This window comes from Coloeus monedula (genome assembly GCF_965178545.1).
Source record: "Coloeus monedula genome assembly, chromosome: 28".
Taxonomy (NCBI): domain Eukaryota; kingdom Metazoa; phylum Chordata; class Aves; order Passeriformes; family Corvidae; genus Coloeus; species Coloeus monedula.
This window is the reverse complement of record NC_138808.1, coordinates 4,332,453-4,348,791: the sequence shown is the minus strand read 5'-3', so window position 1 is coordinate 4,348,791 and position 16,339 is coordinate 4,332,453. Positions and strand designations below refer to the sequence as shown.

The window sequence follows — 16,339 nt, the reverse complement described above, 5'->3', positions numbered from 1 at the left end:
TTCAGAAGAAGGAAAGTTGAATGAAATGGGGTTAAAATGCCATGTCAGTGTCTGGCTCCATGGCAGCCACACTGCACGTGATTTTCACAAAGATACTGATTTTTGGCTAAAAACCTGGAGGATGAATTTAAAACAGGCATGACTTGAGCATGGTTCTAATTGCTGTGGCCGTTTGTGGCAGTGACAGATTTGGGCAAATGACGAAGGAAGAGAATTGCAGAGATGGGACAGCAAATCAGTGGATGTGCTTAGACAAAAAGCAGAGTCCAGGAAACCCAGCAGGTCCGTGGTTTAGTCCTTGGGTAAGGTTCTTAGTGCTTGCAAGGAAAAGCTCTGCAGCATGAGCAGAAATGCCTCTTTATCTTGAGTGCTGAACCCCTCGGGGACAGGCGCTGAGCTCTGGCCAGGCTGTCAAAACAAGAGCACTTGGGAAAGTCTGTGGAGAACAGGGAGATTGAAGTGGACAATGTTATCTATGAACCAGACTGATTTTTGCCTGCGCACTGCTCACAGTTTGTTGAAATTTGCACACTTACACAAAATGCGCCATTAATTTTAGCACATGGTTTTGCAAAGTCATTTCTATATTCTCCACACTGTGTCCCTGAGCTGTTTGAATTGATGTGAACCTGAAATCAGAGTCACCTGCTGGCCTTTGTGCATTTTTAAGAATGTTTTATTCAGCAGTGCTGTGACTAAACCAAGTATAACTGTGATTTACCAGTCACATATGAAAGATGAAGGAAATAAAGATTTTCTGAACCACTTGCAAATACTCCAGTCATGGAATCATGGAATACCTCAAGCTGGAAGCGACCCAGGAGGGTCACAAAGTCCAACTCCCTGCTCCTTAGAGGTGTCACTCTCTTTGCTCATCCTGAGCTCTTCTGCATCCAGGGCCTGGTGACTCTGTGCTGTGGTAGCACCAAGAGCTCTTCTCTGGACAAGTACAGAAGAATGGAATTTTTCCCAAAGAAATTCCTTTTAAAGTTTAACGTAAAGACCTGACTCTGAAATAGTTCTGCAAAGGGCAGAGGGAGCTGTTGTTTGCCCTTAGTGTGAAATGGGTGCATTTGGAGAGAGGCTCTACGGAATTTACGCGTTCGCCTGAAATCCGCGCGGATGGAAACAGTTCACGCACGGCAGGCAAAGTCAGCTACCGGGAGGGAGAAAGGAAGGGCAGCTCCTCTCTGAGGAGAAACTCGTCCTATCTCTGAGAGTCCCGCGCAGAATGTTTACAAAACGCTCATTAAGGGAGAGGGGATGGCGAGATAGCAACAAATCTGGTGAGCAGCTTCCACTGCCCGAGATAAGGGAGGCAAGGCGGCCATAGAGGAGAGCGAGTCAGATCCAATTACCGAGACCTGGTTTTGGGGAGGGGGAAGGGGCAGACAGACAGGACGGATCACAAGTTTCAAGACAAGAGCTTCCAAACTTGTCATCCCTCTGTGACACAAGCTGCACACAACCCAGCGGATAAAGCCACCACCGAGCCCACACGAGAGCCAGAGCTCACTGAGGGCGGCTGGAGGCGCGGGCAAAGCCATGGATTCTGTCGTCCTCCAGCTCTGGGCTGTCCTCTCCCTCCTGGTTCACCTTGCAGCCTGCAGTCCCATCCTGAGCTTGGAGCACTCTTCCCTGGAGGAAGATGTGCCTCTTTTTGATGAGATCCTCTCTGAGCAAGATGGGGTTGATTTCAACACGCTGCTCCAGAACATGAAAAATGAGTTTTTGAAGACGTTGAACCTCTCTGACATCCCCCTGCACGAGTCAGCCAAGGTGGACCCGCCAGAGTACATGCTAGAGCTGTACAACAGGTTTGCCACGGACAGGACATCGATGCCTTCTGCAAATATCATCAGGAGCTTCAAAAATGAAGGTAAGAGCTGTGCACCCCTGGGAGAAGCGGGCAGGAAGGAGCATCTGTAGAGCCAGTGTGAAATGTCTTGGCCAGGTACAGAGCATGAACTGTGCTGGGAAAAGGCCTTCTGGTGAGGATGGCCTTGGAAACCAGCAGCTGCAGCAGGGCTGCCCAGACCCCACCTCTGGTGAGACAGAGTCCTTGTCCTTTGCTCTGGAGACTGTAGGGTTTTGGGGAAAGATGTGTCTTTAACGTTGGGGCAGCACCAAGCATAACTTCGGTGCATCAATTTCTTTATCCTCATAGTGACACACATCATGTGTAATCAGCTGATTGATTTTTTTTAATGGATACCTTAAGTAATATTTTAAATTAAGACAAGGCTTATCTTTACAGGCTGTTCTAAGTGTATTTTCGAATACAATATTCAAGTGCAATATTTTTAAATTATGAGCTTAACCAAGTGCAGCATTCTATTAATGCCTTCTCACTATTGATCCCGTGGCATTTGTGATGTTTTCTACCTTTGACATCAGAGCACAGACCAGAAAATACACAGAAATAAGTGAAGAGGAATTTTGGATAACCCTTAGGTTTTACTTTGGAGGACTAGACTATATCTTAATAAAACAAACAAACAAAACCTGAAGAAGCCCAATTAGCACAGAATCAAGAATGTTCTTGATTGAACATTGTTGAAAGGGACCCACAAGGATCATCAAATCACACTCCCAAGTGAATGGCTCACACAGGGATCAAACCCACAGCCTTGGCATTATTAACACCCTGCTCCAACCAACTGAGCAAATGCCCTTGTGCCATTTCCCTCTCGGCTTTTCCTTCCACACTCCCCTCAGTTCAACGAGGACAAGGCAATGCTTCAGCACTCATACTCAGTCATTTGCCAATACCTTTTTACACCAACACGTTTTATGCTAAAAACGTTTTTCAACTAAACAATTCCAAGTATCCATTGCTCCATGAGGCAAATGCAAGTGCTTTGATTCATGTTTAATTACCCAGGGGCACACGTGGCTGTTCAAGCTGCCATGGGACCTTGCTCATCCTCTGTTCATTTAATTAATGAAGTTAAAGACATTCTTGTTTTTTCTTTCACATTTACAGTCTCAAAGCGATGAGCTGTGAGGAGAGGCTGAGTGGAAGTCATTTGAGTTTTGCAGGGCAGAGAGATGCCAGGAGAGAATCCCAAAGCTCTGTTCTGCTCCCATCTCCTGCCAGGCCCAGGCACCCTTTACCATCAGTGGGTTTCTGGTATGAGGAGACTCTGCTTTGTGGCTTAAAGCTTCTTTACACAACCTTTTCTCCTGTGTGGAGAAATTTACTGGAGGGTTGGTGGCGAGCCAGTTGCAGGCAGTGGTGACCAGCTGCTCACCCTGCCATGCCTCTCTCTGCCCAGCAGCAGGAGTGAAGGCACTTACGGGGGAGGTGTTGTTCTCATTTTGAGCTATTTGAAAAAGAAATAATGGGATAAAGATTGCCAAGTACAGTATGGTAAAGAATAAAATAGCCTGTGGTGTAGTGATGCAAATCTGAAATCATTCTGCCTGCAAAAATTCAGGTTTGAAGCACCAAAGTGGCACAGACTGACCTTTGCCAGGTGGTGTTGGCAGCTCTGTGCTGTCCTCCTGTGCCCGTTGCAGAAGTTCTGTGTCAAATGGGGAAAACTCGCCTTAAATTTCTGCCATTTCAGATTTTCTCTCACCTCTTCCAATCCAAACCAGCAAGAGGCAAAGCGGGACTGCTGAGGGGAACACAGCTTCACAAACATGTGCAGTTAAAGGACCATGTAATTCATGTTTTTCTTGTGTCATCAAAGTCTGGAAAATTAAGAATCATCCATTTCATGCTAAAGTGCTCTTTTGATTGAGAAATTAATTCCTTGCAATGATCAGGACAGGAGAAACAGACCATGGAACTGTTTTGTTCACCTGTCTGCTGGAAACTGGCAGTAATCCCAGTTTCATTATTATCCATTAAATCCTTTATTATAGAAATGTAACAGGTGGCATGGCTGGAATTAGCTCTTTGTTTTAATCCATGGACTGGAACAGTTTGGTTGTAAATGGGGCTGTGATCAGTGCTTAATACTTGAAATAAAGTCTTAAGGGAAATTTTTCTTTTCCTACGGACTCCAAATCTCCCTTCCCAACGCTCCCAGGGGTGTACTGGGAGCAGCAGGAGATCTGGCACCCTATGGACTGTGTAGCTGAAGAGCAGAGTCACATCCTGGCTGTCTGAGAGGTGCAAAGGCACATCCTTCGTGCCCTTCTAACACTCACCCGGCTTCTCACACACGGAGTGGCCTTCCCCTGCCTGCTGGTGAATCCCTTGTGCTCATCTGCCATATGGTCGGGGGGCATTTCTCCACCCTGGCATAGTGTGCAAGCACTGGAGCCTTGTTTTAGCATGGTAAGGTCTAGGAAACCCCGGAGATTCCTCCCAGTGTGGAGATTATAGCTCAGCTTGGATCACATTTAGCTCACAGTCTGCTCCTACCCTGGCTCTGTGCAGAGCAGGTTCCGCTCCCACCTTTAACAGGCAGGGCAATGGAAGCAGAACCACCCCTAATTTTTTTCATTTGTGAAGAGATGAAAATGCAAAATGAAAAAAAAAAAAAAGAAAAAGGCAGGTGCCTCAAAGCCTCCAAACTGCAGCTGAACAGGACAAGTCACGAGCTGAAGTTCATGGCTTGCCTAAGTGCTCTGGTGGAGCGTGGCCAGTCCCTGCGGCTTTAGCAGTGTCATTTTTCTACAAACATGGAAAACTCGGGGAAGTCAGAGATGAAGGGAGTAATAGGTCACAAAGAGTTTGCCTTTGCATTAATTATAGTTACAGCCTCTGTGTCCTAATCTGCCTTCTGGGTTGCAAGGAGGCAGCAAATTCACCCTTGTGAGCAGATCCTGCGCTGTGGGAGGAAATGAACGTTGCTGTGCAGAAACCAAGAGTGCAGCCAGGACAGCTGACACCAGACATTGTCCTCCTCACCTGTTCTATTGACAAAAGATGCCCAGGGTGCCTGGCTGAGTGCAGCTGGTGGCTCACCCAAAGCCCACAGGGCCTGTGACTGCCAGATCACCCTGGTGCCACCTGCTCTTCCTCACCAGGAGCCTTTCATCTTCCAAAGCAGCTTTTCCTCCCTTAGTGCTTGGCCCTTTCCATGTCTGAGGGATGTTTGAGCAGCAGGGAATTCCTGCTAGCACAGGAACACAAAAGCACCCACATTTCTTGTATTTGCCCATTTCATGTTCGCTCCAGCTCCACATCCTTCTGCCCTTCCTCTCCTGCACCAATGAATGTTTTCCCTTGTTTATTAAACAGTTGCTGTGCAGCGACCTAGAAGGGATTTTTATGTCAATATTAAGCCACACATTTTTAATACGTAAACCTTCCAGTTGGCAGGAAGTCCCTGGAAAGTCCAGGGACAGAAGGAGGATCACTAAATCCAGGTCTGTAGCATGTCTGGGATCTTGTTGTCCTTACACATCTAAAATAACCTCAGCCCTTTTTCCAAGTACAGTTTTCGGAAGTGCTGAAAAATCATTTTCCTGGATCTGTCCAGGTGAAACCCAGCAATTCAGAGCACGCTGGACAACCTTCAGTGCGTGTGTTCCTGGATGTCCTGACTCTTCTAAAACATTTGATTTTTGTCCTTTCCAGACGTGGATTCCCACCCTGTTGGCGTTACAGGGACTCGGAAATACCCGCTCCTGTTCAACGTTTCCATCCCTCACCACGAGGAAATCACCATGGCGGAGCTGAGGCTCTACACCTTGGTGGAGCGCGACCAGAGGCTCTACGAAGGGCTTGACCGGAAGGTCACCATTTTTGAAGTGCTGGAAAACGTCCACGTGGAGGCTGGGGAAGAGAGGAAGACGGTGGCCCTGGCCTCCAGGCACATCTACGGCACGAGCAGCGAGTGGGAAAGCTTCGAGGTGACCGAGGCCATCCGGCGCTGGCGCAGGGCAGGGCTGACCACGCACCGGCTGGAAGTTCACATCGAGAGCAGGGAAGGGGAGGAGCAGAACGGGGAAGGGAAACTCGATATCGACATCAACTCCGAGGCCAAGCACGTGCCGCTGTTGGTTGTGTACTCTGACGACCAAAGCAATGACAAAAAGGAGGAGAAGGAAGAGCTGAACGAAATGATAGACCACGAGCAGCTGCTGGACCTGGAGAACCTGGAGGTTGGCAATTTCCACGACCAGCCTGGGGAGGAGGCGCTGCTCCAGATGCGCTCCAACATCATCTACGACTCCACCGCCCGGATCCGGAGGAACGCAAAGGGCAACTACTGCAAAAAGACTCCGCTCTACATCGACTTCAAGGAGATTGGCTGGGACTCCTGGATCATCGCCCCGGCGGGCTACGAAGCTTACGAGTGCCACGGGGTGTGCGCCTACCCCTTGACAGAGCACGTCACACCAACCAAACACGCCATAGTCAAGACTTTGGTTCACCTGAAGAACCCCCAGAAAGCCTCCAAGGCCTGCTGCGTGCCCACCAAACTCGACCCCATCTCTATCCTCTACTTGGATGCAGGGGTGGTCACCTACAAGTTCAAGTACGAGGGCATGGTGGTGTCAGAGTGTGGCTGCAGATAGTAGGAGGGAACGCACGCACGGGGAGGGCACAGGGGGAGTATTTAATGATTCAGTCTGTAAATTTGTACATTTGGGATTTGCTATTTAATGAGGTTATTTAATGAGGCCTGTACAGATAATTGTATGTTTCCTGTCACGGGGAATGGGCACGTCGTGTAGGGATTGTATATTTTGTTCCATTGCTTCCTTCTCGCTGCTCTTCGCTGTCCAGATTGCGACCGAGTCTCTCCTCCTGTCAGGGCATGGAGCTGATCACTGGATTGTTTGGGAGGGCTCTTGGTGCCAAAGGGCACATCCAAATTCACAGAAATAAAGGCATATTTTTGTACTTTATCAATGTTGATTGGCATCTCCGGGGCTTTCCAGAGCTGTTAAAGATACATGAGTGATGGGCACCCACACCTAGACTGTTCAGTTCTGTACAATCTTTATAAAGGTCTTTACATGCTCATTTTTTTCTTAATTTATCCCTGTAGATCTTAAGTCCTGATAATTCTCAAGCTCCTGAATCACTAAGGCACAAATAAGATGTTTTTTCCTTTTTTTTTAATACTTTCTTCACTCTTGCCCTGTTTCAGTTAAAGGTAACTGGCAGGGATGATTTGGCATCTGGAGCAGAAGGGCACCATTCCTTTTCCCATCTTTCTTAGGAAAGCAAATGGCCCAGGAGCAGTGCCAGGCATGGGCCAAGAAATTCCCCCTGTGCAGGTTTATTACCAAATCACTCTGAGGCAGCGCTGCCTTTGCTGCAGCAGCCGTGGGTTGGCTCTCGAGGGCCAGAGCTTTAGGTGGCAGAAGGAAGTGCAATAAATTTCCTGAACCCTTGGAATTGTACCAGCTAAAATTGTCCTTGAAATTTATACCAGCTAAGAACCAGTCCCCCTTCCCAGTCAGTAAATTCCACGAGATGCAGCTGCACAGTCCGACTCAAAGGCCCCAGCAGTGCCAGGCAGAGCAGCAGAGCCCTTGGTGCCAGTGGAACACGAGGCTCTTCCCTTTCTGTAAGTGCTGAATTGTCGATTCATAGGGATATTCCTCCCCCCAGACTCTAGGGATGGGGTCACATGCCATGTTTCCACCACTCTTCTGCAACAAATCGTGGTGATAAGGAGGTGTCGGAGCTGAGAAACAATAGACCCGTCACTTTATTTATACTAAGCTGCAAATTTGTCAGATTCTTGGGAAAGTGTAAGTGATGTTTAGCCTGTACCAGAGCCTACTGTACTGTCCCTGCATCTGTTTTACACTTTTAAGGGAAAGTTATCTTCCCTGGAAGTGATAAGGGTCTTTGAAAGAATCACTCCAACACTTCATGGGAATGAACACTAAAGACTTTATCACGCACCAACTAAGCCCAATTTCACCTATTTTCACACATACTCTTCTGTGCTTCCCATAATTTATTGATCTATTTATTGACTGCCTGCCTTTGTAATATAATGTAGAATACAGAATGTTTTATTTTTTGTGCTTGTGTGTAATCCCACTCGGATAAAACCTTGTACTGATTCTACTTTACATGGCATCTCTCTGTTGAGTTGTGCGGCACAGAGAATGAGGTTGCTGATTTTTTTTTTCCTCCCATGGATACTTGTAAATTCCACATGGCACAGTTACCCCCTTGCTTGCAGAGCTGCTCCCTCACTGCGGTGATTTCAGTGGAGTCCTGGAGTATGGTCTAGTCCAATTTACAGCTCCTCTTGCAGGGGTATCGTGGCTCTAAGTGCTCAGCTGTGTAGTTTATTGTAGAGTTATGCAGTGTCCAGATAGCAGCCTGCACCGTGGGCTGTGATATTGCTTTATTCCTCACCCTGTGAGTGACTGACACCCCTGACAGACCTTTCCCCCGAGCCACTCTGCAATCAGAGCCTGTGGCTCATGGCACGTCGGAGGAATTCGGGAGAGGTGTCACATTTGCTCTGCTGACATCAACTGCAGCAGCCAACGGTTGAAGTGTGACCACACAGACCCTTTCAAAACTATCCACAATTCTTATGAAGCCATTTGCCAAGACAAGCCATTCACCTTGTTAGGAGTGATAATCCAGCATTAGGGAGATAATCCGACATTTGCTTTTATCGTCTCATTTCTGCGGGTGGCCCCGTGGCAGAGATCTGCCCTCCCCACCTTTCCCCCCGTCCTTCCCTAACAGCACCAAGGCCTCTGAACAGGCTGCAGGGAAAGCTGTGCCTTAAACCCAACAAATAACCCACTGCAATCACTCATAAATAGGTAAAGTCTCCCTATAAATTCTCAGGTGCCACACTGCAGTGCAGAGCGGTGCCTGCACTCTCTGTCTGTCAGAGATCTGCGGGAGCAGGGCAGAGTCCTGGCACAAAGCAAACACGGTCAATGTGTCCCTTCATCAGCTGCATGTGTGACCTTCTACAAGATCAGTAGAATTGTCAATAAATATTGCTGAGAGTCCTTTAGAATTAGGGGGCAGCCAGTCTGTTGAAATGAGTATCTTTTCTTTAAAAAGAAATGGGGATTTCAGCCAGAGTTTGTGGTGAAAGAAGTAAAGCTGTGTCTCATTGTGCTATTTTGGGAGAAAACTGAGCATCTCTTGAATCCTTCAGCTGTACCTGTGCTGTTCATACCCTGAGAGCAGAACTCCTGAGAATGGTGTTTCATTTATGATGGGTCTCTGTCAGGACTGCACTGCTGCTTTATGAGCAAACCCCCCCACCTTTGTCCTCACCTTTCAACATAACCATGCAAAGGCATTTCTTGGATGTTCGTGCAGTTCAATGACAGAGATCAGACTAAAAAAAAAGGGGGAGAGGGCAGTTATTTCCTAAATATATTCCCCCAAGTAGCAAATCGAGGCTGTTTCTGCAAGTTCAGAAGCGCTTGGCTTTAAAGCCCCTGTCTGAACAGACACAACACTCACAAATAACAGAGTGAGGGTGTGACAAGAGCCAGGGCTGCCAAGCTGGGAGTCCCAGGAGTCCCTGACAAAATGTTCCAAGTCCCTGAAAAAATATTCCACTGCATGTTTTCATTTTCTTTGTTTCTACACTCCTTTCTTCCTTCCATCCGCCCACATTAGTCCTGTGATTTCTGTTCCTAAAAGACTTTATTTGTCACATTAAATACTGGTGTGCATCGATTCTCCTTTCATTTCTCATCTATTTTATACCAACATATTAGCAGATGTTTAAAACTTCAATTAAATCTTAATTTTAGAAAGGTTGGGAAAATGTGGCTTCCTTATGGAAGTATCTATCTTTCCATCCATCCATCCATCCATCCATCCATCCATCCACCCATCCATCCATCTCTGAATTATTGTAAGCAGCTAAAGCAACCCTGTCTCACCGAAATCATCAATATCAGTAGGATTTTTGCTTTCATCTGTTTCTAGTCGAACATATGTAAGAAAGTGTGAGCAGCTATGGAGCCCCTTTTGTGCTGGATGCTGGATAAAATTCCAGGCTAAACAGGCAGGAACAGGCAAAGGGGTGGGAGCAAAACAGATGAATCCAGAGAGGAAGAGCCTGGAGAGCAGGGCAGTGAGGGAGCTGAGGGGACAGCTTTGGTCTGGGATTGCTTCTCTTAAATCAACACACACAGAGCCTCCAGAAGAGCAGGAACTTCAAGACATCCTGTTCCTCCTGGGCCTGTGCAGGAGCAGTGACAGCTCTGTCTCCTGAGCAAACACTCAGCACCGAGGCCAGATCTCACCGAGCACTTGGAAGCCTGAGGTTCCTTAAAGGATCCCGATCTCTGAGCTCTCTGCTCATGGGCTACAATTCCTCAAACCGAGTTCTCCCCAAGCCTCCTTGCACTGTCCCTCCCTCGGGTGTGCCCCTGGAGCCTGGGCTCACCCTGCAGAGCCCTGTGTAGCTGGCTGAGGATACAGATTCCCAACTGAGTGTCAAACCTGACTCTCAGCGTGGTTTTCCTGGCCCTGCTGCCCCAGCCCTGCCCTTGCTCTGGGCTCTTTGGGGTGGTCTGTGAGCCTGGGGACAGGGAACTGTTGTGCCAGCAGAGCAGGGCACCCCTCTGGCCTGTGCCCATCCTATTTGGAGGTGCCCAAATGCCAATCCTTGGGGGAAAAAATGTAGTTCTCAATATTGTGGACACATCTCTTTCCAAGGCCTCTGTGCCCTGCCAGGTGAGCAGCACCTCTGGAGCTAAAGGCATGAGGTGAACCTCCCCAAAACTGAGGTCACTTAGGAACCATCATCCAAAGCAGCAGCCAGAACCCATTCCAAATTTATCCTCCCCAAAACTGCTGCACTGACCTCCTGAGCCTGCTCAGAGAGCAAAGCAAACCAGAACCTGCAGCAATGCAGAAATACCAAAGGAACGTGTGATTTTTGACAGCCCCAGGCAGTCTGGTGCCTGGGTTACCCACAGCACGATGGGAGAGGTGCAGTTCAGGATTTTCTGTGAAACACACTGAGCCAAAGCCCTGCAAAATCCACCAGGATTTTAGGGAGGGGAAAAAAAACCAAAACAAAACAGGAAGATTTCATGGCACTTGAACATCTGCTTCAAACATTTGAAAAACTACAGCCCAATGTTAATTTAAACTTCCTTATAACCCAGTTCAACATTTGGAGTGCAAACACTGTTAATAGGATGGGAACCGGGGTGGTGGTGGTTTGCTTACTATATTGGGAAACAAAACCAGAACAAAACCAGCTTGAGATAGAGCTTTTGTTTATGTTGCTGACCCATCTGTCTTCATTAATGCATTATTTACAGGAAAAGTTAAAAAATTAGCTTCTGCTCCCTCTTCAAGTGCAGCAGCAACAAATAAAGGCTGAATGGTTCATTTGCCCTCGACTAAAAATGGAAATTCTTATCAGCACCCCCTGGAAGCAGAGGTTTATGATGTGGAGTGTATTATTGTTGGGTATCAGTGCTGGGACCAGACCTTTTGGCCACAGCTGTGTGTTTCTAGCCCAGGCACTGTCAGGGGTGCAGGGCAGCAGGGAGGTGCTGTGTCGCAGAAAGCAGAAACCAGCCACAAAATATGACCCTCATCTTACTCTAACTCCTGCTTTGAAGTTACAAGGAGAAGTGATGTGGTTTTTCCCTGTATTGAGCCATGCAGGGTAATGGGACAGGCTTGGGGCTGAGCCTTGGCGTGGCTCTGGAATCACCCAGGTGTCTCTGGCACTCGGGACAGGCAGAGTGGGGTGACACAAACCCCTTCCCTGCAAGTAAAGGGCCAGGCATTACGGACTTCTGGAGTTTAAATGTCTAAATGGGGACAGATGAAAGCCCCCCGGGATGTGTCTGGCCAGAACCTTCTCCAGACAAACGAGGCAGGTTTGGGAGTCTGTTCCGGAGCTGCTTTAGCTGGACAGGTCTGAGTTGGGAGAGCTGGAACCCAAAGAGGACCTGAAGTTACGGCCCAGCACCCCTGGACACTTTCTAAGGAAAACATTGTCAAACCAACTGCTGTGCAAATGGACTGGGAACCACAGAATCCTGGAATGGTTTGGGTTGGAAGGGACCTTAAAGCCCATCCAGTGCCACCCCTGCCATGGGCAGGGACACCTCCCACTGTCCCAGGCTGATCCAAGCCCCATCCAGCCTGGCCTTGGGCACTGCCAGGGATCCAGGGGCAGCCCCAGCTGCTCTGGCAAATTCCATCCCAGCCCCTCCCGACCCTCCCAGGGACAAATTTCTTCCTTACGTCTAAGGAGATATTAGGAATATGAGGAAGATATCCCAGCTTCTTTAAAAGCATCTTAGCAAGAAGAAAAAGCAAAGTCTGCCCCCCTCACGTGTCTGTCCCTCTCCCCCAGGAGCAGCCAGCTGGGGAACTGCAGGGGATGGAGCAGCCATTGGAATTACTGCTTCTTTCCCCAGATAAAAGCAGAGAGAGACACCCATCCACCTTTTGATACCCTTGTCAGGAAGATGAGCAGTGGAAGGAGGTCCAGGCTCTCCCTGCTCCTCCCTGGACCCCTCCTGCAGCAGCTGAGGGTATTTGCCCTCAGAGGCAGCTCAGTAAATCCCAATTCACCCTCCAGCCTCTTGAAGAGTCCCTTCAGTTGTCAGTAAGAGCAGAATTTAAGCTAATGATTAGCTGGGAAAATTTCTGCTTCCAAGCCCATCCCACCACACAGCATTGCTGGCAAAACTCCTCGGGACACGGCTGCGTTCTTCCAGAAAACTGAGTTACTTCTTAGAGCAGATAATGCCAGAAAATATAGAAGAGTTTTGTTAACATCTGTACTGAGAAATAAACTGCAAAATGTGCTGCAAGACCTCCAGCTCAGGGCACAGGGGCTCGTGTTGGGAATGGGAGCTCTGCTTGGTTTATGCTCAGTGCGATGCTGTTCCCAGCACAAACTGATCCACCTCCTGCTCAGCATTTCAAGGGCTTAGCAAGACTCTTGATTGTATTTTTTAAGTAAAGACAGGAAATAGGAGGGATAAAAGCAATCAATGTGGCTGCAATAAAGGAAATTATACAAGAGCAATGGATTTCCGTGACACAGAGCTATGCTTCCTGAAAAGGAAGGTGCTGGCTCGTTCCCTATCTCCAAATATTTCGTTTTCCATGATGACCAGCAAAGACAACACGCTGTGTTTGAGTTTAGCTGGGCAGCTGCAGTAGCATTAATTCAATATTCACACAACTATTCTGCAGGAGCTGCTGCCCGCGGTGCCTTTAGGCTGAGGGATGCTCGCTGCAGCTTTGCAGCTTCCCAAACAATGTCCTTCAGCTCTGTGTGACTGAGCCTGTCCAGGCTGGGAGCTTCACGTGGTGTTGAAAATGTATGTGTCGAGTTAAGTGAGAAGGTTTAAAGGCAGGGTGGTCTCTGCAATCAGGTACAGTAGCTGGCTAGCAACAGCAGCTAAACAACAGCCCAGCCAGCCAGGGCGCTCAGGTTTATGTTGGCTTTGCTGTAGCAACTCCTTATCTGCCAGAGATAGGAGCAGTTCACATCAGTTGTTGTGAGATTTGGTGGAATCCGTTTCCTGAGCTGTCACCGCGGGCTAATCGGGCAGAGTGGAGCTGCAAAGCTTTGGGAGAGTGGGAGAGCAAAACTGCACCTCTGATGGAGCTCTGTTTGCTTTTGTCATTGCCAGGTTTTAGGGTATTTGTAAAATTTAGGTTAAAATTAGTTTAGGTTAAATAAAATTAGGTTAGATATGTGGAAGGATCTGTTCCCTGGGAGGGTGGGGAGGCCCTGGCAGAGGTTGCCCAGAGAAGCTGGGGCTGCCCCTGGATCCCTGGCAGTGTCCAGGGCCAGGCTGGACATTGGGGCTTGGAGCAGCCTGGGACAGTGGAACGTGTCCCTGCCATGGCAGGGGTGGCACTGGGTGGGCTTTAAGGTCCCTTTCCACCCAAACCATTCCAGGATTTCCTGATTTCAGATGCCCAGCACAGCCCAGAGAAGCCTCCAGACTGACGCCTGACCCAGCTGGACTGGAAGAAGAGCAAATGAACTGTAGGAAAATGAGCCCTGGTACCATTTCTGCAATCTGGGACTGGGTTCACCAGGTTTCCCTGACTGTGCTCCTCACCTGGTCTGCACTGAATCCCCCATGGGTTAAAGCAGGGCTCCACAGCAATCTGAGCCCACACTCACTGGAGACCCCTGGGCTGATGCGGATGCTGAAAAGGGTTGAAGTGATTCAATTTTGACTCACAGCAGTTGGTTGCTGCTGAGACAGACACAAAATAGCAACATCATGCAAATGCAACCTGCAATCCTAAATATTCCTTGGAGCTTTGTACCAATTTTGCCGTTATTCTGGCAGGGAAAGCAAGCTGCTTTCATCCACAGTTGCTTTCCTTGCTGAGCTCCCTCCTCTTCCCTCAGGATTTCTCCACCTCCCATCACTTCTTGTTCTTTCCCACTCCTCTGCCCATCGACAATTTACGCCAGCTGCAAATTTGGCCCAATAATATTGATTGTGTGTCTTGTGCTTCCTCTGTGGGCCCTAATTAGTGTGTTGGAGCTGAGCCCAGTGCCCCGAGCGGGGAGTTAATGGCAGGGGAGCGGAGCAGGCCACGCTTGGCGGGGCTGCCACTCGCCAGCCCTGACACTGCTCAGGGCACTGCCTGCAGCTCTAATGAGCTCCAGGGCAGGCAGAGGATTTAGAGGAGGGCTCAGCGAGCTCCCCAGAGCTGCATTAACCCCTGCTCTGGCTGCAGGAGAGAGGAGTCACTCTTTGGACAGAGCTGGGTCAGCTGCGCCCTGCCGCACGCTGCACCCATGGGAACACAGCAGCCTCGGAGGGACTGGGAGCCACTGGGAGCCACTGAGCCACCCTGAGAATGAAGAATTGCACCTTTCTACCCACTCCCAGCTGCTCTCCTGTCAATAACCCTTCGCTTCTGCATCATTCTTCCCAGGGAGTGAAACCGCTCTCTTCACCACGGGCACCGACGTTGTCGATGCTTCTGGCCTCAAACCTCCAGCCCATAGTTACTGAAAGGAAGGGTCAAGCCTGGTGATCAAGTTATTATCACAAGTATTTTTATTGTAGGTTGGGATTCAGGACCCCCAAGTCTCCGTCTGCCTCTGCTTCATCTTTGCCCTGCAGACATTTTCAAAGGCTCCATCACTTCTGTACTTTTTGGAAAAGCAAAAACCCTCAGTGGTCTGACCTTCGCTGGGACAGACAAATGAATCAGTTTGGTTTGAACTGAGCACTCAGGTGCAGGCTCTGGCCCAGGCACTGCAGGGTGCAGGATCCTGGTGCAGGACCACGGGCCGAGGGCTCCTTGCTCTGGTGCTGAACTCAGCGAGGTTGGGGAGCTCAAGCAGGGGAAGCAAAGCCTGAGCACCTGAGCCCTGCTGGGCACCACTGCGGGGGCAAACCACGCCAAAGCTCCAACGCTGGGATGGGTTGGAGGGAGCTTTGCCCCAGCTGCTCTCCCTGCCTCTGATTTCTCAGCAGCTGACAAATGGAACAAAGGCTCAGCTGCAATTTTATTTTTAAAAGCCATCCTGCTTGCCATCATCAGTGGGGCTCGAGGTCTGAGCGAGCAGGAGCGGGTCAGGGTGGCTGACAGCAATTTAATCTGCTGCTGCCTTTCCATACCTCCCTGTGCCATCCCTGACCCCACGCCAATGCCCTTCCACTGCCAGCAAGGGGACAGATCCAGCTTTGTGCAGATAATGAGTTTCTAAATGTGTCCCATGTCTCCTGCAAACTGTAAATGTGATTTATCCCCATTTCACACTTTACACAGCTTTCTTTACCCTGGGTAGGAGGGATATAGCACGGGAGCTCCATGTTCCCACTCCCCCAGTGGAAACATCCCTTCCCAGGGTGTGACAACACTCCAGCTTCCAGTGGACATTTTTGACCTTTCACTCCTCAGCGCTGTCTGTAGCTGTTGTGTTGGGAACAACTGTCCTTGGGGTGCTTGGCTGACCTCCTGACTCCTTTTGGAAAGGCATTTCCATAGAGCTCTCAGCACTTCAAATGAGCACCAGACTTTTAACGGCATCAGAAATGCGGATGCATGTGAAGGGAACACTTGACAGCGCTCAAAAATCCATCCCTGGTGCTCCAGGAAGGGTAAAGGTGTCACTGAAACCACTCAAAACCCCCACTGGCCTTAGGGGTTGAGTATGGATCTCACCCAGAGCACGTGGAGCTCAAGGGGAGCCTCTCGGCTGGATGGCAGCCTGAGCCAGCCTTTGTCAGGGAGACGAGGAAGGAAACACGGCAACGCTGCCGGGGAAAGGAAAGATTTACCTCTCACATGCTCAGAACACAGGTGCCAGGCCAAGACTTATCCTCATTTCGTTAGCCAGAGGTCACAGCCTGGCCCCTGCCCCCCTGGCTGGGGGAAATCTCTCCCTGCATGCAGCGAGCCCTGGGGCCAGCTGAGATTACAGGAACGCTGCCCTGTTCCCAGCTC

At 49.2% G+C, this 16,339-nt stretch overlaps 1 protein-coding gene across 1 annotated transcript; it reads left to right on the top strand.

Annotated features, from left to right (window-relative positions):
- Positions 1–1,545: 1,545 nt before the first annotated feature.
- BMP10 (bone morphogenetic protein 10) lies at positions 1,546–6,483 on the top strand (the record flags this gene model as incomplete). The annotated part of the gene is made up of 2 exons (XM_082298220.1): positions 1,546–1,879; positions 5,540–6,483. 2 exons carry the CDS (start codon positions 1,546–1,548, stop codon positions 6,481–6,483), a joined length of 1,278 nt encoding a protein of 425 aa, XP_082154346.1.
- Positions 6,484–16,339: the final 9,856 nt, after the last annotated feature.